The 21,493-nt window shown below is 40.2% G+C and overlaps 1 protein-coding gene across 3 annotated transcripts; it reads left to right on the top strand.

Annotated features, from left to right (window-relative positions):
• The first annotated feature begins 48 nt into the window (after window positions 1-48).
• Window positions 49-19,813, top strand: LOC131130053 (low-density lipoprotein receptor-like). 3 transcript variants are annotated; one of them, XM_058074121.1, is made up of 13 exons: window positions 49-169; window positions 858-992; window positions 2,324-2,689; window positions 4,414-4,533; window positions 6,111-6,236; window positions 9,219-9,402; window positions 9,596-9,811; window positions 11,439-11,557; window positions 11,662-11,801; window positions 11,981-12,122; window positions 13,258-13,455; window positions 15,245-15,390; window positions 17,514-19,813. In XM_058074121.1, exons 1-13 carry the CDS (start codon window positions 109-111, stop codon window positions 17,544-17,546), a joined length of 1,986 nt encoding a protein of 661 aa, XP_057930104.1. In that variant the 5' UTR covers window positions 49-108; the 3' UTR covers window positions 17,547-19,813. The 3 variants fall into 3 exon arrangements, with proteins under 3 accessions (XP_057930104.1, XP_057930106.1, XP_057930105.1); XM_058074123.1 differs by lacking the exon at window positions 9,596-9,811; XM_058074122.1 differs by lacking the exon at window positions 13,258-13,455.
• Window positions 19,814-21,493: the final 1,680 nt, after the last annotated feature.

The raw sequence follows: 21,493 nt of genomic DNA, 5'->3' as shown, positions 1-21,493 counted from the left end.
TCTAATTATTAAAAAAAATGTTCTCATGAAAATGAAAAGGTCGCCGAAGCCCCTCTGACGTCATCTTTCCGCGCCAGCTACACAAACTGTGGAGGACGCCAAACAAGCATGGGACACCTTGGAAGCGTATTTATTTTGATGTCTTTTACCACACTCCATCATATTTCAGGTACAACTTATAAAAAAAAATCTAAGGACATACACTCTCTTCTTTATTTGATACGTTTTTCTGTGCGTTTTGTTCACCGGAAGGACCGAAAGTTGACTGTCGGTTTGAATGAATCAATATGTCATGCTAGCTTACCGCAGCAAACTTGATCGTTATTCTTTACACTCTTTTGCCGTTACGTACAAAAAAACATACATATACACATTAATGTTTGTTCAGCTGTAAATGCAGACGTTAAAGATTGCAAACTTTATCGCTGGAGACGTCATAACGTCCTGCCGTTTGTATTTTTTAATCGTAAACATCTGTTAACACAGTCACATATGTTTACACTGAATTAATTAATTTGAATGCACTATTTAAGTTTTTTTTTTTAAGTGGAATTCCACCATTTATTTATTTTTTTGCAGTTTGGGAAGTGTGACATTCCCAAATCGTTCCTGGGTGGGCTTCGTATTGGTTGGCTAATGTTTTGGCCAATTTTGCATGGTTAGCTGCTGTGTAGCGCCCCCTGGTGGTGGCAAATATAATGGCAAACTAAGTGGCTAACCACTAATGACGCTCTGAGCTCTTCCTGTCTAAATTGACAAATTAATGATAATTACACAGTGTAGCACAAATAATGATTTAAGAAACAAAATGTCAATAAAAGACAATATTTCACAGAATATGTGTGTATGTTTTTCAGGTGCTGCTGGTCGTACTCCGCTTACCTGTCGTGAACAGGTGGAGTTCAGGTGTAAAGATGGCTCCTGCATCCTGAAACAGAAGTTATGTGATGGACACGGCGACTGCGTGGACGGATCGGACGAACGGCACTGTGGTGAGTGTCGTGTTGTGGTTTGGACAAAGTGGCTCTTAAACGTAACATTTCCTGGTAATGGCGTATTTCAGTAGCGTATTTCAGAGCTTAGCGACCTAAACGGTAGCCTTCAAGTTATTTCCTTTAAACTTAAATAGCCAAAAACTTACCACTTCCACACGGATAGGGAGGATAACTATTAACAGTTATTTAACCTTTAACATGAACATGAATCAAACGTAATAATTTTTTCTGGGTACATGATACCATACAGCATCCATATCAAACTTGCGCGGGGCCGCACTAACATTAAACTTTCATATCAAAGCGGGGGCCTCAAACCAGTGTCCTGCGGGCCACATTTGGCCCGCAGACCGCATGTTTGAGACCCCTGATTTATACATATATTGCTAAGTATTTTCTGAGAGATAATTCTTTATCTTATTTTAATCCTTTTTTTATATAGACATGACAAAACACGACTATAGTCACATTTATACTCTTTTTATTTACAACATATTGCGCAACTGCGGGGTCTCGAGACACATGCTAACTCGCAAACTAGAGAGCTAGCGACCTAAACGCTGGCCTTCAAGTTATTTCCTTTAAACTTAAATAGCCAAAAACTTACCACTTCCACACGGATAGGGAGGATAACTATTAACAGTTATTTAACCTTTAACATGAACATGAATCAAACGTAATAATTTTTTCTGGGTACATGATACCATACAGCATCCATATCAAACATTAAACTTTCATATCAAGGCGGGGGCCTCAAAGTAGTGTCCTGCGGGCCACATTTGGCCCGCGGGCCACGTGTTTGAGACCCCTGCACTAGTCTAAGGAATTCATGAAAATAATTTAATGGAAGGTTCACCTGGCATCATTCATACCCCCCCCCCCCCCCCACCTTCTCTGTGAGAAAATGCTTTATAATCCTCTTACAGGAGGATTGCATACAGAATTCCAGACATTTTTTCTTCGCTGGACCCACATGATTAAATCTGACATCAAGTTTTGTGAAACAATATTCATTCATTTTCAACCTCTTTTACTCACAAGGGTGAGCCTATCCCAGATGTCTTCGGGTGAGAGAGGCGGGGTACACCCTGGACTGGTGGCCAGCCAATCACAGGGCACATATAGACAAACAACCATTCACACTCACATTCATACCTATGGACAATTTGGAGTCGCTAATTAACCTAGCATGTTTTTGGAATGTGGGAGGAAATCGGAGTACCCGGAGAAAACCCACGCATGCACGGGGAGAACATGCAAACTCCACACAGAGATGGCCGAGGGTGGAATCGAACCCTGGTCTCCTAGCTGTGTGTCGCATCCCATAGGTGAGCCTCGGTGTACGAAGAACGAGTTTTCCTGCCGCAGCAGCAGACGATGCATACCCTGGCGCCTGCGCTGCAACGGCGTGGACGACTGCGGCGACAGAAGCGACGAGGACCCCTGTCCGAGCTGCGCCGCCGGCCTCGTCTCCTGCGGCCCGTCCGACGGCTGCCTGCAGGCCGTCAAGCTGTGCGACGGCCGCGTGGACTGCAAAGACGGGCGGGACGAGCTGCGGGAGTTGTGCGGCCCCCGTAGCGCTCTCTCTTGCACAGCATCCGAGTTCGAGTGCGGCGACGGCAAGTGCGTCCCCCACAGCTGGAGGTGTGACAACAAAGCGGACTGCACGGACGCCAGCGACGAAGACGAATGTGGTAGGAGGCCATTTTTCATCCGCACGACTTTGTTTTTAAATTCTTAAAGAAAACTGCACCTTTTTTTATTCTTAAGGACACCTTTTATGTATATATATTTTTTAATTATTTTATTATTTTATTATTTTATCATTATTATTTTATTATTTTATCATTATTATTTTATTATTTTATTGTTTTATTATTTTATTATTGTATTATTTTATTATTTTATTTACCTTTTATTTATTTTATTTTTTATACTTTTCATATTTGACTGTGTAGATATATAATTTATAATAATATATAATTAAAATATAAATATAAATAAATAATGATGTTATAATTATAATAATATGTATATAATAATAAATATAAATATATATATATAATTAATTAATAAATACATATATAATTTTAAAAAAAATTCAAACTACTGAGAAATACATTTTCTTCTTAAGGACACCTTTTATATATATATATTTTTTTTTATCATTTTATCATTTTATTATTTTATTATTTTATTATTTTATTTATTATTTTATTATTTTATTTTATATTTACCTTTTATGTATTTTATTTTTTATACTTTTCATATTTGACTGTGTAGATATATAATTTATAATAATATATAATTAAAATATAAATATAAATAAATAATGATGTTATAATTATAATAATATATATATAATAATAAATATAAATATATATAATTAATTAATTAATATATATTTAATGAAAAAAAATTCAAACTACTGAGAAATACATTTTCCAAATATTTCCTGATTTATTGGTATTAAAAAATAACATGAATTTAAATAACTTGTAATCCTGATATGCTGGATAGCAAATATTATGGTGAGGAAAAAAAACTACATTTTAGTAGCACAATATTAATATATTCAAAATATTTTTTAAGCCTTTATTATAATAAAGTCTTATTATATTTAATTATTATTTTTATTAGTATTTTATTATTTTTTTTATTTTATTTTTTATTTACCTTTTATTTATTTTATTTTTTATACTTTTCATATTTGACTCTGTGTAGCTATGTAGCTATAAAACACTACATTTTAGTAGCACAATATTAATATTTTCAAGATATTTTTTAAGCCTTTATTATAATAAAGTCGTATTACAAACAGCAAAAAAGTCTAAATTTTCTGATAATAATTAATAGATAATTTATAATAATAATCTGATAATAATATAGTAAAAATAGTGTCATTTCAATAGCATCAAGTTGAAATAGTAAAGACAAAAACATATTTTATAAAACCTTTTAATGTTTTTATAAAAATAACTGAATAAAGTTGTCATTTTGGTCAAATTAGGTTAGGGAAAAAATTCAAATATTATTAGAATAAAGTCAAAATAGTATGTGATGATATTCCGAGGAGAAAATTTTTCAATATTTTTTTTGAAAAGATGCTAAAATGTGGGGTTAAAAAAAAGAGAACACTACATGAATTCAGCCAGCAGAGGGCGCCACAGTCACGCTGCAGAATGCAGTTTGGATCGACGCTTAATAAGACGTTATAAATTGCCAATTACGTAATTAAAACCAAATAATTTCCATTGTAGATCATTTAATTTGTTCACATAATCATCAAACATATTTTCCAATGTAAGCAGCATTCATTCATGACACATAAACACAGTTTAATGCCGATGTGGTTTTGTTTTCGTTCCGCCAGGAAGTACTTCCTGCTGCTGATGTAATGGTTTGTTTCCCTTTGCAGAGCAGAACGAGTGTCTGCTCAACAATGGAGGCTGTTCCCATCGCTGTGTGGACACAGGGATGGGCTTTCACTGTGAATGTCCTGACCGTATGAAGCTTGTTGGGAATACACATTGCGAAGGTGAGTTATTTCTACACCCCCCCCCCTCCCCACCCTCCAAGTAAAGTACGTACAGGATCTTGGAATACCTTCCTGAATAGTTACCATATTGAGCTGAACATAAGGCGATTAAAAAAAATAACCTATACATTAAACTGACAAAGAACTCTAAAATCGTTGCGCAGCAACTTAACACATAATCAAAAGGTAGCTGGTGAAATATACAAACATGTAGCAATATGTTTAAAAAAAAAAACAAAAAACAGGTGGCATAGAAAAAAAACTGCGCTTCAGTGCTGCCTCTGTCCAACAGAGGGAGCCGAGGGGAGCCTTGAGGGAGGCTGAGATCATCGCAGCGCAAATGAATGCTCTGCTTGGATGAAATGCATTATGGAAAATGTTATAATACCTTAATTCCCCCCACCACCACCACCACCAATTTAATTGCACTATTTATCAAAATTCCAACCACAAAATTGGCGAGAGAGCCTGGGATAGGCTCCAGCATACCCCCCACAATCCTAGTGAGGATAAGCGGCATAGAAACTTACAAGAAGAAAGTTGAAATAGTTAACAGAACTGGAAAATCAGCTGTAATTTTGCAAGAATAAAGTCAAAATATTGAGAAAATTTTTTTTGGCAATTTGACGAGAATAAACTTGTAATATTATGAAAAAAAATTATGTCATTTTATTTTAGAAGCAATGACTGGAAATATTAAAGAATATTATTGTAAAAAGTTGTAAAATTATTAAATAGATTTGTAATTTTTTGAAAATTAGGTTGGGGAAAAAAGTTCTAATATTATGTGAATAAAATCATAATATTACTAAAAGAAAATTTAGAAAAAAATTGAAATATTTGGAAAATTAAAAAATGGGTTTTCTCCGTTTTTTTCCCACATTCCAAAAACATGCTAGGTTAATTAGCGACTCCAAATTGTCCATAGGTATGAATGTGAGTGTGAATGGTTGTTTGTCTATATGTGCCCTGTGATTGGCTGGCCACCAGTCCAGGGTGTACCCCGCCTCTCGCCTGAAGACAGCTGGGATAGGCTCCAGCACTCCCACGACAGTATCACTCGGATACTATGAACATCCAGCAGCAACACAACATTTTGGCATGACTACTATTTTGATGAAAAATATACTGAACCAGGGCTGCACAGTGGAGAAGTGGTTAGCACACGGGCTTCACAGCTAGGAGACCTGAGTTCAATTCCATCCTCGGCCATCTCTGTGTGGAGTTTGCATGTTCTTCCCATGCATGCGTGGGTTTTTTCCGGGTATTCCGGTTTCCTCCCACATTCCAAAAACATGCTAGGTTAATTAGCGACTCCAAATTGTCCATAGGTATGAATGTGAGTGTGAATGGTTGTTTGTCTATATATGCCCTGTGATTGGCTGGCCACCAGTCCAGGGTGTACCCCGCCTCTCTCGCCTGAAGACAGCTGGGATAGGCTCCAGCACCCCTCCTCGACCCTCGTGAGGAAAAGCGGTAGAAAACGAATGATTACTTCTCACTTCAAGCGGTGTTCCAATACACTTGTACTCGGGAATGTTTAGAAATGTCTAATTCTTCCGTGTTTTCTCACCCAGAGGTCGACATGTGCCTGGAGAGCGACGTTTGCGATCAGATGTGCGTTCACACCAACGGCAGCCTCGCCTGCGAGTGCCTGGACGGCTATCAGATGACCCCGATAAGCCGAGAATGCAAGGTCAAAGGTGAGCTATTATGACGTTATGAATAAAATACACACACATCTTTAGCGTCCATGTCCAAGTCCCATGCTGAGACCGATCCTGGCCTTGAGCCCCACCGGTCTTGAAGTCCCGTCTTAAGTACAAACTCAAGGACGGAGGTGTTTGAACAGGATCATCTGGTCATCGGCGCACGTGTTTGCACAGCACGTTTTCGGTGCGTCGCTGTTTGCTCAGGCTTATGAAGAAACGAAAATCGGGAACGCTTGAATATTGCGCAACGTTGGCAGCGGCGCCCCGCCTTGAACCATCGTCAAGGTGGACCTGCTGTACAAACACGCCGTCACTAGAATACATAGTTGCTGTCATAATAATTCAACCTTCAGGCTTATAAACTAGCAGTCATTTACCTGGAGGGGGGGAGGGGGGGCATTTTTACTGCAACCGCATGCCTTCGCTGAAGTTGTACTCATAAAACACTTTGGTCATGTTTCCGATGTACTAAAGTACTACAGTTTTTTTTTTACTACCAGACTTGAAGAGATGCGGTCTCAGCCAATTACATTCATTTTCTACATGACGGTCGTGGCGGGTGCTGGAGCCTATCCCAGCTGTCTTGGGGCGAGAGAGGCGGGGTACACCCTGGACTGGTGGCCAGCCAATCACAGGGCACATATAGACAAACAACCATTCACACTCACATTCATACCTATGGACAATTTGGAGTCGCTAATTAACCTAGCATGGCCGAGGGTGGAATTGAACTCGGGTCTCCTAGCTGTGAGGCCTGCATGCTAACCACTGATACTGAAGGACTTAAAAAATGCATTTTTGTTGTGACAACCCCCCCCCCCCCCAAAAAAAAACAACCACAACAAAAATAGCACGGTGGTTAAGTGGTTAGCATGCAGGCCTCACAACCAGGAGATCACACAGCAACCTTTCACACTCACATTCATATTCATACCCATGGACAATTTGGAGTCGCCAATTAACCTAGCATGGTCGAGGGTGGAATTGAACTCGGGTCTCCTAGCTGTGAGACCTGCATGCTAACCACTCGCTGAAGGACTTTAAAAATGCTATTTTTGTTGTGGCTGTTTTTTTTTTTGATTTGTCGCAACAAAAATGCATTTTTAAAGTCCTTCAGTACGGCTGCACGGTGCTTAAGTGGTTAGCATGCAGGCCTCACAACTAGGAGATCACAGGGCACATATAGACAAACAACCATTCACACTCACATTCATACCTATGGACAATTTGGAGTCGCTAATTAACCTAGCATGGCCGAGGGTGGAATTGAACTCGGGTTTCCTAGCTGTGAGGCCTGCATGCTAACCACTCGCCGAAGGCGTTTTAAAATGCTATTTTTGTTGTGGTTGTTTTTTTTTGGATTTGTCACAACAAAAATTCATTTTTAAAGTCCTTCAGTATGGCTGCACGGTGGTTAAGTGGTTAGCATGCAGGCTTCAGAACTAGGCAATCACAGGGCACATATAGACAAACAACCATTCACACTCACATTCATACCTATGGACAATTTGGAGTCACTAATTAACCTAGCATGGTCGAGGGTGGAATTGAACTCGGGTCTCCTAGCTGTGAGGCCTGCATGCTAACCACTCGCCGAAGTACTTTAAAAATACTGTTTTTGTTGTGGTTGGTTTTTTTTTTTTTGATTTGTAACAACAAAAATGCATTTTTAAAGTCCTTCAGTACGGCTGCACGGTGGTTAAGTGGTTAGCATGCAGGCCTCACAACTTTGGAGATCACAGGGCACATATAGACAAACAACCATTCACACTCACATTCATACCTATGGACACTTTGGAGTCGCCAATTAACCCACTATGGTCAAGGGTGGAATTGAACTCGGGTCTCCTAGCTGTGAGACCTGCATGCTAACCACTTGCTGAAGGACTTTAAAATGCAATTTTTATTGTGGTTGTGTTTTTTTTTTGATGTGTCACAACAAAAATGCATTTTTAAAGTCCTTCAGTATGGCTGCACGGTGGATAAGTGGTTAGCATGCAGGCCTCACAACTTTGGAGATCACAGGGCACATATAGACAAACAACCATTCACACTCACATTCATACCTATGGACAATTTGGAGTCGCTAATTAACCTAGTTTCGCCGAGGGTGGAAATCGAACCCTGGTCTCCTAGCTGTGAGGTCTGCGCACTAACCACTCGTCCGCCGTGCCGCCCTCTCAGCCAATTACATTCTGTAAAACTCTCACATGTGTGTGACAGATGATATATTAATGTTACAAGCTAATTTTAGCATTTAGCAAAGTGATAAACTGTAGTCTAATTTCATTTTTTGAACTGTTAAAAGTGTAAAAAGAAGCAGTGTAATATGTAAAATATACTTTGGTACGAGGTGCATTATTTAAAAAAAAAAACCCTTATACTGTATTATGGAAAGCAGGAAGTGAACAAATGTAACAGTTACTGATTGTAAAAGTACCAGATGGAGGGGTAGGATTTAATAAGCTTTGCTTCTTCCTACTCCTTTCGGACATGTGGAACTGTGAACTGATTATGTGATGCATTCAATTGTAATCTGATGCATGTTCAAATGAAAGACTACAATATGTCATCAATTTATTTGTAATATTTTTATGATTTTTTTTTCCATGTTTTTTTAAAATGATAATAGAATCATCACACGCATAGTTATGCTTGCCTAATTCATTTTAGATGTGGTATTTATTTCCACATACGTGAATATTATTGTGTAAATAATTTTTAATTTTTCAATAATTATAAGTGCGTATTTTAAATTCTCATTTGTAAAAATAATTTAAATTCATTATTTTATTTTATTTAAAAAAATTTAAGTATTAAAAATTAAGAATTTGAGCGCTACTATGATCTACTATTCAAAAGGTACGTGACAAAAAAAAAAAAAAAAAAAACTTAAATCATATTAGGAAAGCAGGAAGTGAACAAATGTAACAGTTACTGAGGATGTATTAAGCTTTGCTTATATCCATCCAGGGGACGAAGCCCGCCTACTCGTGTCCACATCTAAAGGACTCGTTCAGATGAGCCTTAGTGGTGCGACATCCAGGACCCTGACAGCACATGTACCAGGACCAGGACCTGGACCCGGACCTGTGGCAGCCTTGGCCTCCAATAACACACTCTACCTAGCCTGGCAGGGACGGACGTCCATATACAGGTCGGTGACAGAACTACCCGTCTGCGCTACACATCTGTGCTAACAGGAAGTAGTATTTTAACTCCTCAATGAGGACAAAACATCAAATCCAAATCCAAATGTAAACACTCTGGGAAGCAAATCCACATCCGGTTCCGGTCAAAGAGACATCCCGCAAAGCAAATATAAAGAAAACACATGACTTCATTTTCAGGGTCAAGTTAAACGCAGAGGACACGGATGTCGCGTCGCTGCTGGATGTTCATAGCCCAGTGTTTGGCTTGGCGGCGGACTGGATCCATCGTCTTCTCTACTGGACCAGTATGGAGAGCGGTTCCATCGGCGTCGCCTCGCTGGATGGCTCCGCACAGCGCTCGCTCATCACAGGGCTGGACAAGCCTTGTGCAGTCGCGGTCGAGCCCCTACGCGGGTGGGACGGCCATTTTGGATTTTATATGTCCAACTTGAGGTTTTTGTAAAGCAACACGTGTGCATATGCTAGGTTCTACATAGTTATGTTACAATTTTTTTTACGTTTCTGCTGCTGGAGTGTTTTGAACTGGGGTCTCCTAGCTGTGAGGCCTGCATGCTAACCACTTGACCACCGTGCAGCCATACTGAAGGACTTTAAAAATGCATTTTTGTTGTGACAAATCAAACCCCCATGGCTCTAAAAAAACAACTACAACAAAAATAGTCGCCAATTAACCTAGTATGGGCCGAGGGGGGAATTGAACTCTGGTCTCCTAACTGTGAGGCCTCCATGCTAACCACTTGATCACCGTGCAGCCATACTGAAGGACTTTAAAAATGCATTTTTTGTTGTGACAAATTAAACCCCCATGGCTCTAAAAAAAACAACAACAAAAATAGTCCGAGGGTGGAATTGAACTTGGGTCTCCAAGCTGTGAGGCCTGCATGCTAACCACTCACTCACCGTGCAGCCATACTGAAGGACTTTAAAAATGCATTTTTTGTTGTGACAAATTAAACCCCCATGGCTCTAAAAAAACAACAAAAATAGTCCGAGGGTGGAATTGAACTCGGGTCTCCTAGCTGTGAGGCCTGCATGCTAACCACTCATACACCGTGCAGCCATACTGAAGGACTTTAAAAAAGCATTTTTTGTTGTGACAAATTAAACCCCCATGGCTCTAAAAAAAACAACAACAAAAATAGTCCGAGGGTGGAATTGAACTTGGGTCTCCAAGTTGTGAGGCCTGCATGCTAACCACTCACTCACCGTGCAGCCATACTGAAGGGCTTTAAAAATGCATTTTTGTTGTGACAAATGAAACCCCCATGGCTTAAAAAAAAACAAAAACAAAACAACCACAACAAAAATAGTCTCCAATTAACCTAGCATGGCCGAGGGTGGAATTGAACTCGGGTCTCCTAGCTGTGAGACCTGCATGCTAAGCATTTGTCCACCGTGCAGCCATATAAAAATGCATTTTTTGTTGTGACAAAAAAAAAAAACACAACAAAAATAACATTTTTGGTTAGCATGCAGGCCTCACAACGAGGAGACCCGAGTTCAATTCCATCCTTTGCCATGCTAGGTTAATTGGCGACTATTTTTGTTGTAGTTGTGTTTTTTTTTTTAGAGCCATGGGGGTTTGATTTGTCACAACAAAAATGCATTTTTAAAGTCCTTCAGTATTGCTGCACGGTGGACGAGTGGTTAGCATGCAGGCCGAGTTCAATTCCACCCTCGGCCATGCTAGGTTAATTAGCGACTCCAAATTGTCCATAGGTAATATAGGTAGTCCTTCAGTGTATTTTGACTTTATTCTCATAACTAAAAGTGACTTTTTTTTGTTTGTTTCTGATAATATTACGGCTTTAAAACGATTTTTAAAAATTCCCTCATAATATTACATACATTGTGACTTTTTTTCTGAATATTTTGTTTTTATCATTGTAAAAAAAAAAAAAAAAAAAAAACAGCCCCAAACCGCATTATGGACACCCCTGCTGTGTACATTCAATGGAAGTTGTTTAATAATAATTAAACTAAAAAAATATATATATTTTTTATTTTTTTATTTTTTCAGGCTGCTTTTTTGGGCAGAGTGCAGCAGCTCGCCAAGGATTGAGAGGACGACCTTGGATGCCCAGGACAGATTGACCCTGGTCACTTCTCTTATACTCCACCCGGTTGCTCTTTCTCTGGGTTGGGTTCCTACACACGACAACGTTCCTGTGTTTTAAAATAGCATTAGCATTGACTAGCATTGTAGTTGGAGTGGAGTTCCTCATAGTTACCTTCCTGCCTAGATACGCCTCGCCACTTGCTGTACTGGCTCGATCAGGGAATGAGAAGCATCTCCAGAGTCGATCTGGATGGGCGACACCGCAAAACGGTGGTCGAGTCCAACGGATATCTGGATCGTCCGTTCGGCCTGGCGGTGTTTGAGGTAAAGCGATGAAATGTGGACGGATAAACGCAACCTTGCCTTCAAAAACATTCCATAAAAAGTTCCATTATAGTGGAAAAATGATACGCTGCGTGTATCGCTCTTCTCAACAAGCAGCGTGCACCACTGTGGAGCCCTGCATTATTATATCTGCATTATATGTAATTCTTCTGTTTCAGGGTTTCCTATACTGGAGTGACCTCGACACGCATTCCATCTGCAGAGCTAGCAAGCACAGCGGTAGCGACTTCCAGATCCTTCCGATAAACGTCACCTCACCAGGCGGCGTTGCCGTCCTTCACGGCGTTCTTCAACCCGACGGTAGGAATTTTTTTTTTTTTTTGTCTGAGCAAAACATTTAATTGGAGAACACGTGACATAGAAAACGTATGGAAAAAAAAAAAAAAGAAAACGTATGGATGGATGGCACTGCATTGGTGCCAGCCTTGAGGGAGGCTGACATCATCGCAGCGCAAATAAATGCTCAGCTTGGATGAAATGCATTATGGAAAACGTTATAATACCCCCCCCCCCCATGGCTCTAAAAAAAAAACAACCACAACAAAAATAGTCGCAAATTAACCTAGCATGGCCGAGGGTGGAATTTAACTCGGGTCTCCTAGTTGTGAGGCCTGAATGCTAACCACTTGGTCACCGTGCAGCCATACTGAAGGACTTTAAAAATGCATTTTTGTTGTGACAAATAAAACCCTTATGGCTCTAAAAAAAAAAAAAACAACAAAAATAGTCCGAGGGTGGAATTGAACTTGGGTCTCCAAGTTGTGAGGCCTGCATGCTAACCACTTGGTCACCGCACCGTGCAGCCATACTGAAGGACTTTAAAAATGCATTTTTGTTGTGACAAATCCATGGCTCTAAAAAAAAAAAAAAAACAACAACAAAAATAGTCCGAGGGTGGAATTGAACTTGGGTGTCCAAGTTGTGAGGCCTACATGCTAACCACTCACTCACCGTGAAACCGGAGTACCTGGAGAAAACCCACGCATGCACAGGAAGAACATGCAAACTTCACACAGAAATGGCCGGGGGTGGAATTGAACTCGGGTCTCCTAGCTGTGAGGCCTGCAAGCTAACCACTTGGTCACCGTGCAGCCATACTGAAGGACTTTAAAAATGCATTTTTGTTGTGACAAATAAAACCCCCATGGCTCTAAAAAAAAACAACAACAAAAATAGTCCGAGGGTGGAATTGAACTCGGGTCTCCTAGCTGTGAGGCCTGCATGCTAACCACTTGGTCACCGTGCAGCCATACTGAAGGACTTTAAAAATGCATTTTTTTTTTTTGTGACAAATCCAAAAGAAAACCAACCACAACAAAAATCAGAGCGTGAATGGAAGCTAGCGGGGTTAGCTTAGTTTAGCAGAGCATGCTGGTGTGGCTGTTTGTGTGACGTCTTTATTTTAAATTAGCGTTGTGTTCTTTCCGGGTCACAGGCGACGCCGCGTGCGGCCGTCCTGGGAAGGTGTGCGCGCACGGGTGCGTCGTCGACCTCGTTTCGGCGACTCCAAACTTCCGATGCGCTCCAGCCGACGCGGTGAAGAACCGATCGCCAGACGTTCCCGCTATCTCCCGCACCGTTCCCGCAACACGCTTATCCGATCCTGCGTTTGCCGGAATCCTCTCGCTTGTCGGTAAGCATCGCTTTATTTGTCGATGTCTTTTATTTTTATTTGGGTTGTCTTCTGATGTTAGGAGTCCACTGGGCCGGAGCCAGTTGGTGCCAGTTCGCGCCAATGCAATTGGCTGTGGCGCCAATAAGGTGCCTAGTGGCGTGCAGTGGCTCCAACTGGCTCGTGGTGGCCCATAACGGCGGCAAGAAAATTTCAAAATGTTTAAAATCAATTGCTTGATGCAAATGGTGTAAAGTGTCCACCAAGTGGAACCAAATGTCACAAACAATCCGCCTATTGGAATCCACTGGAATGTAATGGCACGAGCCAAGTTGCGCCAATGATGCTAGGAGTCCACTGGGCCGGAGCCAGTTGATGCCAGTTTGCGCCAATGCAATTGGCTGTGGCGCCAATAAGGTGCCTAGTGGCATGCAGTGGCTCCAACTGGCTTGAAGTGGCCCCATAACGACGGCAAAAATTTAGTTTGGCGGCAAGAAAATGTCAAAATGTTTAAAATCAATTGCTTGATGCAAGTGGTGCGAAGTGTCCACCAAGTGGAACCAAATGTCACAAACAATCCGCCTATTGGAATCCACTGGAATGTAATGGCACGAGCCAAGTTGCGCCAATGATGCTGGGAGTCCACTGGGCCGGAGCCAATTGGTGCCAGTTCGCGCCAATGCAATTTGCTGTGGCGCCTAGTGTCACCTATAAGGTGCCTACAGGCGTGCAGTGGCTCCAACTGGCTCGAAGTGGTCCCATAATGGCGGCAAAAATTTCAAAATGTTTAAAATAAATTGCTTGATGCAAGTGGTGCGAAGTGTCCACCAAGTGGAACCAAATGTCACAAACAATCCGCCTATTGGAATCCACTGGAATGTAATGGCGCGAGCCAAGTTGCGCCAATGATGTAAGATGTAAATCTAGTTCACTGGTGCCAGTTCGCGCCAATGCAATTTGCTGTGGCGCTTCGTGTCGCCAATAAGGTGCCTAGTGGCGTGCAGTGGCTCCAACTGGCTCGTGGTGGCCCGTAACGACGGCAAAAATTTCAAAATATTTCTAATCTTTGTCACGCCAATTGCTTTTGATGCAAGTGGTGCCAAGTGTCCACCAAGTGGAACCAAATGTCACAAACAATCCGCCTATTGGAATCCACTGGAATGTAATGGCACGAGCCAAGTTGCGCCAATGATGCTAGGAGTCCACTGGGCCGGAGCCAGTTGGTGCCAGTTCGCGCCAATGCAATTTGCTGTGTCGCCAATAAGGTGCCTAGTGGCGTGCAGTGGCTCCAACTGGCTCGTGGTGGCCCGTAATGGCGGCAAAAATTTCAAAATATTTCAAATCTTTGTCACGCATATTGCTTTTGATGCAAGTGGTGCGAAGTGTCCACCAAGTGGAACCAAATGTCACAAACAAAATCCGCCTATTGGAATCCACTGGAATGTAATGGCACGAGCCAAGTTGCCCCAATGATGCTAGGAGTCCACTGGGCCGGCGCTAGTTTGCGCCAAAGATTATGTGATTGGCGCGCAGTGGCTAGCTGTGGCGGCGAATTAACGGCGTCATACTGAGCGAACATTAATTCGGCGCCACAACACACCAATCACGTAATCTTTGGCGCCAACTGGCACCAACTGGCACCATGGTGACAACCCAGCCACTACTCTCCTTATTACAAGCTGGTTGAACACCCAAAGGACCTTGAAGGCAGCACGTTAGCGAAACGAGTATAATGGTTTTTCCCCCACTTCCAGGAGAAAGAAGTTGTCTGTGTATTCCCGGATATACCCTACCTGTGTTATTCTCCTAGTGTTCCTCAGCGTGCTCTTGGTGGGAACGCTTCTGTGGTGGTGGAGAGAGGAGTTCCGCCCCGCCGGGAATCTCACAGCGCAGAGCTTCACCCTCAAAGAGTCCCGGGACCCCCTCATCAAGGGTCCGCACGCATGCCTCGATAAGGCAAGACCCCCCCCCCCCCCCCCCCACACACACACACACACACATATGGCGCGGTCCATCCGTCACCGAGAAGAAGACGCCCTTCAACTTTGTTTCACATCGGCGCCCCAAATATTTCCAAGTGCATCACCGAGGTGTCGATTTACGCTTTGGGGCTATTTTTAGAAGTCGTGACCAATTGGTGTGATGGCGGTTGAAGTACAGCATCGTCTTATGTGGATTATGTGCTTTGTACACCTGGCATCCCATGCAGATAATATCAGATAATAATAGCTAGTAATAATAATACATAAATCATGCAAATAGCTCATTTAGCTTTTTCCTATGTGAGCGCCGCCATTGTTTTCTCACTCGGCTTTCCAGGTGTTTCCTGGTGGAAGGGGGGGAGAAATAACATAACAGGGTGAAACCCTTCCAACAGCTCCCAATGTCATATCAACCACTTCCACACCACCTCAATGAACCAGAATAATAAATCAACGTATTGTTTCATTAACAACGGGACATGTTTTTATACACCGGAGCCTGGAAAACCGGTTTTACCGCAGGAAATAATAATGGCGTTCCAGTTAAAGTTCCACGCGGGAGACATGTTTGGCACGCATGCATGTGTGAAGGCGAGTGGGCGGGGGTAGTTGGAGGGGGGGGGTGGGGGGCAACACACACAAGTTCCCTACGTGCCGCATACTGAAATAGTACGAGCCCACGCACATTTCGGGAGCATCCCTTAAACTTGACTTTACATCCTGGGTGTTCAAAGTGCGGCCTGGGGGCCATTTTAGCCTGCATTTTTTTTTTTAAATCTGCCCTAGATCTAAAACTCTAATTTAACAAGAAATCAGCAAAAATGGTGAAACGGTGAAATCTAATAAAGTCAAAATATTTAGAAAAAAATTTATTATTTAACAACAAAAGGTTTGAAATTTTACAGAATTTTTTTTTATAAGGAATATTAATTTAAACATTTTTTTATAGCATAAAGTTGAAATACAATGGTATGAAAAAGTATCTGAACTTTTTGGAATTTCATTAAAATATTCATTCATTCATTCATTTTCTACCGCTTTTTCCTCACGAGGGTCACATGGGATGCTGGAGCCTATCCCAGCTGTCTTCGGGCGAGAGGCGGGGTACACCCTGGACTGACTCATGTCAATCTCATGTCATTTATAACAAGTAGTGCTGTTTTAATCCCATTAATCACAGTTTTCAAATTAATCAATCATTCATTTTCTACCACTTATCCTCACGAGGGTCGTGGGGGCGTGCTGGAGCCTATCCCAGCTGTCTTCAGGCGAGAGGCGGGGTACACCCTGGACTGACTCATGTCAATCTCATGTCATCTATAACAAGTAGTGCTGTTTTAATCCCATTAATCACAGTTTTCAAATTAATCATTCATTCATTTTCTACCCGCTTATCCTCACGAGGGTCACATGGCATGCTGGAGCCTATCCCAGCTGTCTTCGGGCGAGAGGCGGGGTACACCCTGGACTGACTCATGTCAATCTCATGTCATCTATAATAAGTAGTGCTGTTTTAATCCCATTTAATCACAGTTTTCAAATGAATTAGTCATGATTAATCACCATTTGAAATACAGTCATCCCTTGTTTATCGCAGTTAATTAGTTCTACACCCGACCGTGATATTTGAATTTGCTTCAAGAGTGCATGTAGTTTTGCATGTAGTATTCTCATGTCATTTATAACAAGTAGTGCTGTTTTTTAATCCCATTAATCACAGTTTTCAAATTAATCATTCATTCATTCATTCATTTTCTACTGTTTATCCTCATTTTATCCACTGACATCCTGCTTCCAGGTAAAAAACAGTCTGTTTACTTTATTCCACCCATGGCCCGCCTCCAGGTACGCCCACTCCGCTGTGATTGGTCCCACTTTCAAGCACTCCCGAGGACTTCCGGATCTATGAAATGATGGCTCATATCAGGAAGTCCGTATCGCTTGTACATCACAAAATGATAATACAACATTCTAACTGCATTTATAGGTTGGGAAAGTGGGAAAAACATAATAGGTCCCCAGTAGAGTTCGATTCCCCGCCTTCAAGGCTTAACGTGGTTCAGTGTGTCAACTAAGCCGTGTGCTCTCCTCTGCCAGGAAACTCTTAAGCTGGACTTGGACAGTGAATGAAGAGGCTGCGACACAGATAACCCCCGCGGTGGCCTGCAGCGTCGCCCACCTCTCCGCCTGGCCCCGTCCCAGTTCTCGACATGCCCCCCCACCCCAAACAGGAACAGACTGTAGGTCATTCCTGGTTTGATTTTGAAGGATTTTTATGTTCTGCTTTTGTGACTCTCGTCTATTTTGGAGAAGTGGAGTCCTAAAAGCAGAACAATCGCAGCTTCCGTTTGGGACTTGAACACTTTTTCAGTTACACAAAACATTTACTTGAAGTACAACTGGACACAAGAACTTCCATTTAAGATGTTTTTAAAAAAACAAAAAAAACAAAACTGCATTTTTAAAGTCCTTCAGTATGGCTGCACGGTGGTCAAGTGTTTAGCATGCAGGCCTCGCAACTAGGAGACCCGATTTCAATTCCATACTTCCATACTGAAGGACTTTAAAAATGCTATTTTTGTTGTGTTTTTTTTTTTGATTTGTCACAACAAAAAAGCATTTTTAAAGTCCTTCAGTATGGCTGCACGGTGGACAAGTGGTTAGCACTCAGGCCTCACAACTAGGAGACCCGTGTTCAATTCCATACTTCCATACTGAAGGACTTTAAAAATGCTATTTTTGTTGTGGTTGTTTTTTTCTGTTTTTTTTTTGTCACGACAAAAATGCATTTTTAAAGTCCTTCAGTATTGCTGCACGGTGGTCAAGTGGTTAGCATGCAGGCCTCGCAACTGGAAGACCCGAGTTCAAGTCCATACTTCCTTACTGAAGGACTTTAAAAATGCTATTTTTGTTGTGGTTGTTTTTTTGTTTTTTTTATTTGTCACAACAAAAATGCATTTTTAAAGTGGTTAGCATGCAGGCCTCACAACTAGGAGACCCGAGTTCAATTCCATACTGAAGGACTTTAAAAATGCTATTTTTGTTATGGTTGTTTTTTTTTTTTGATTTGTCACAACAAAAATGCATTTTCAAAGTCCTTCAGTATGGCTGCACGGTGGACAAGTGGTTAGCATGCAGGCCCCGCAACTAGGAGACCCGAGTTCAATTCCATACTTCCTTACTGAAGGACTTTAAAAATGCTATTTTTGTTGTGTTTTTTTTTTTTGATTTGTCACAACAAAAAAGCATTCTTAAGTCCTTCAGTATGGCTGCATGGTGGAAAAGTGGTTAGCACTCAGGCCTCACAACTAGGAGACCCGTGTTCAATTCCATACTGAAGGACTTTAAAAATGCTATTTTTGTTATGGTTGTTTTTTTTTTTTTTTGATTTGTCACAACAAAAATGCATTTTCAAAGTCCGTCAGTATGGCTGCACGGTGGACAACACGCAACTAGGAGACCCGAGTTCAATTCCATACTTCCTTACTGAAGGACTTTAAAAATGCTATTTTTGTTGTGGTTGTTTTTCTTTTATTTGTCACAACAAAAATGCATTTTCAAAGTCCTTCAGTATGGCTGCACGGTGGGCAAGTGGTTAGCATGCAGGCCTCACAACTAGGAGACCCGTGTTCAATTCCATACTTCCATATTGAAGGACTTTAAAAATGCTATTTTTGTTGTGGTTGTTTTTTTTCTGTTTTTTTTTTTTTTTTTGCACAGAGTTGGCCGAGGGTGGAATCGAACTCGTGTCTCCTAGCTGCGAGGCCTTAGAATTATTTTTATACATCCTCCAAATCAGCGGTGCCTTCAATGTCATTCTTTAACTGTATTCGACGACTACTGTAGTTAGTGTTTGCGTGTACGCAATAACAGGAAGTAACAGGAAGTAGTATTTTTCAGTTTCTTGTGGGTTTTTAGGTCAACTGACAGCGGAAACGCCGCCTTTCTTTCTGTTTATGAGCGCAGTTGTTTTTTTTGTTGTTTGAACGTTGTGAGTTTGATTGACGGGTCTGTGCGCCGAGAAACATATTTTAGTGCGGTACAAATTGATGTTTTGTATTTATTGAAAACAAAAAAAAAGCTAGGCTTTTTAATTTATTATGGCACTTTTGCATTTGCACCGCGGGTCAAACGTGACTGGAAAGATAGAATCAATTAAAATTGTTTAGTTCCGCATTTCAGTTCTGGTTTGTTCGAATCCCTTCCACTTGCTTCCTGGTGCTAAATGAGCTGAATCTGTGTTGGACTGCAATCCACCCACTATACACCCACTTTTCACCCGCTATCCACCCACTCTCTGGTGGCTTGATATACCCTATCTTGCATCTTGTGGGATGCCTCAGGGTTTGGATGCAGGGCCAAGTTGATTTGCACTTTTGATTTTTTCCTATCAACAACTTTAGTCAAATCTTTTTTTTTTTTTTTTTTAAAAGTCACATTGCCCTGCCTGTGGACTTTGCCCCCCCCCCCCCCCCCCCGCGCCCTCCCCTTTTAACCATTCATATACTTTTTTTTGTTACAAGTGGGAGTTAAGAGGGTGTGTACACATCACTTCTTTTTTTATTTTCCAATTAAATTTCGATAAGTCACAATGGAAAAGCCAATAAAAGGATGCAGTACCCAGTAGAGTAAATACTGAAAATAAGTACACCCCAAATTCTTACATCTCCTCGGGTGAACCAGGAAGTGGTTATGAACAAAAACAACAAACAATACAGTAAAAAAATGACCCGGTCAGGTTGTTTTCTTGAAATATCTTCGTAATGAAAATTTTTTATAATTTCATATTCCAGGTATTCCTCAAAAAACATGTTTTTGATATCATGCAGTTCATATTTTTAACTTACCTTTTATACATTTTAAGAAATTTTAGTTTTTGTGTTACTACCCCAACCTTCCATAAGTGGGTCAAAAATGACCCGGTCAGGTTGTTTTCTTGAAATATCTTCATAAGGAAATTTTTTTATCATTTTATATTCCAGGTATTGTTCAAAAAACATATTTTTGATATCATGTCATTCACATTTTTAACTTACCTTTTATAAATTTTAAGAAATTTTAGTTTTTGTGTTACTACCCCAACCTTCCATAAGTGGGTCAAAAATGACCCGGTCAGGTTGTTTTCTTGAAATATCTTCATAATGAAAATGTTCATCATTTCATATTCCAGGTATTCCTAAAATACCTAATTTTACCTAATACCTAATTTTTTTATTTATTTTTTATTTTAATTTTGTTGTAAATATAGTGGCGGTGGCGGAGATTAGGGAACAAAGTTGATTTAAGGATTGGAGTCACAAGGCCAAACGAGGACCGAAGAGTTGGGAAGGAGTTTGGTTTTTCCACGTGAATTATTAATTGTAAGAAAATATTGTTTTGGCGATATATCGTTCCACAATACTGTATCAATATTGAAAAGTATGATTTAAAAATTTACATACATACTGTTATATTTGTTGACTTCCTGCTTTCCTAATATAGTTTGTTTTTTTATTTAATTAAAAAAAATAAATAAATAAAAATTAAAAAAAATATATTTTTAGAATTTATAATTTTTTAAATTAAAATAAAAAATAAATTAAAAAAAATCAAAATTAAGAATTAAAAAAAAATTTAATAAAAAAAATAATTTTTAATTAATGCACGCCATAGTCAGTTCCCAGTTCCACATGTCCAAAAGGAGTAGGAAAAAGCAAAGCTTATTAAATCCTACCCCTCCATCTGGTACTTTTACAATCACTAACTGTTACATTTGTTCACTTCCTACTTTCCTAATATAGTTTAAGTTTTTTTTATTTAATTTTAAAAATTAAAAAAAATTAAAATTTTTCAATTAAAAAAAATTAAAATGTTTCAATTTATAAAATTAAATTAAAAAACTTAAACTATATTAGGAAAGCAGGAAGTGAACAAATGTAAGTTACTGATAAATAACTAAAAAAAAATATTTTTTTTTAATTTTTACATTTTTAAAATTAAATGAAAAAACTTAAATTATATTAGGAAAGCAGGAAGTGAACAAATATAACAGTATGTATGTAAATTTGTACATTTTTAAATCATACTTTTCAATATTG

Source organism: Doryrhamphus excisus, chromosome 5, assembly GCF_030265055.1.
Source record: "Doryrhamphus excisus isolate RoL2022-K1 chromosome 5, RoL_Dexc_1.0, whole genome shotgun sequence".
In the NCBI taxonomy this organism is placed as follows: domain Eukaryota; kingdom Metazoa; phylum Chordata; class Actinopteri; order Syngnathiformes; family Syngnathidae; genus Doryrhamphus; species Doryrhamphus excisus.
This window is presented reverse-complemented; position numbering and strand designations above follow the sequence as displayed.

What these genes read in the sequence shown, in the direction of transcription:
- LOC131130053 (XM_058074121.1), top strand. Translation starts at nt 109, where the DNA reads ATGGGACACCTTGGAAGCGTATTTATTTTGATGTCTTTTACCACACTC. An exon ending in ATCGGACGAACGGCACTGTG is followed by an intron (nt 993 to 2,323) that starts GTGAGTGTCGTG and finishes CGCATCCCATAG; the next exon opens with GTGAGCCTCGGTGTACGAAG. An exon ending in TGGGAATACACATTGCGAAG is followed by an intron (nt 4,534 to 6,110) that starts GTGAGTTATTTC and finishes TTTCTCACCCAG; the next exon opens with AGGTCGACATGTGCCTGGAG.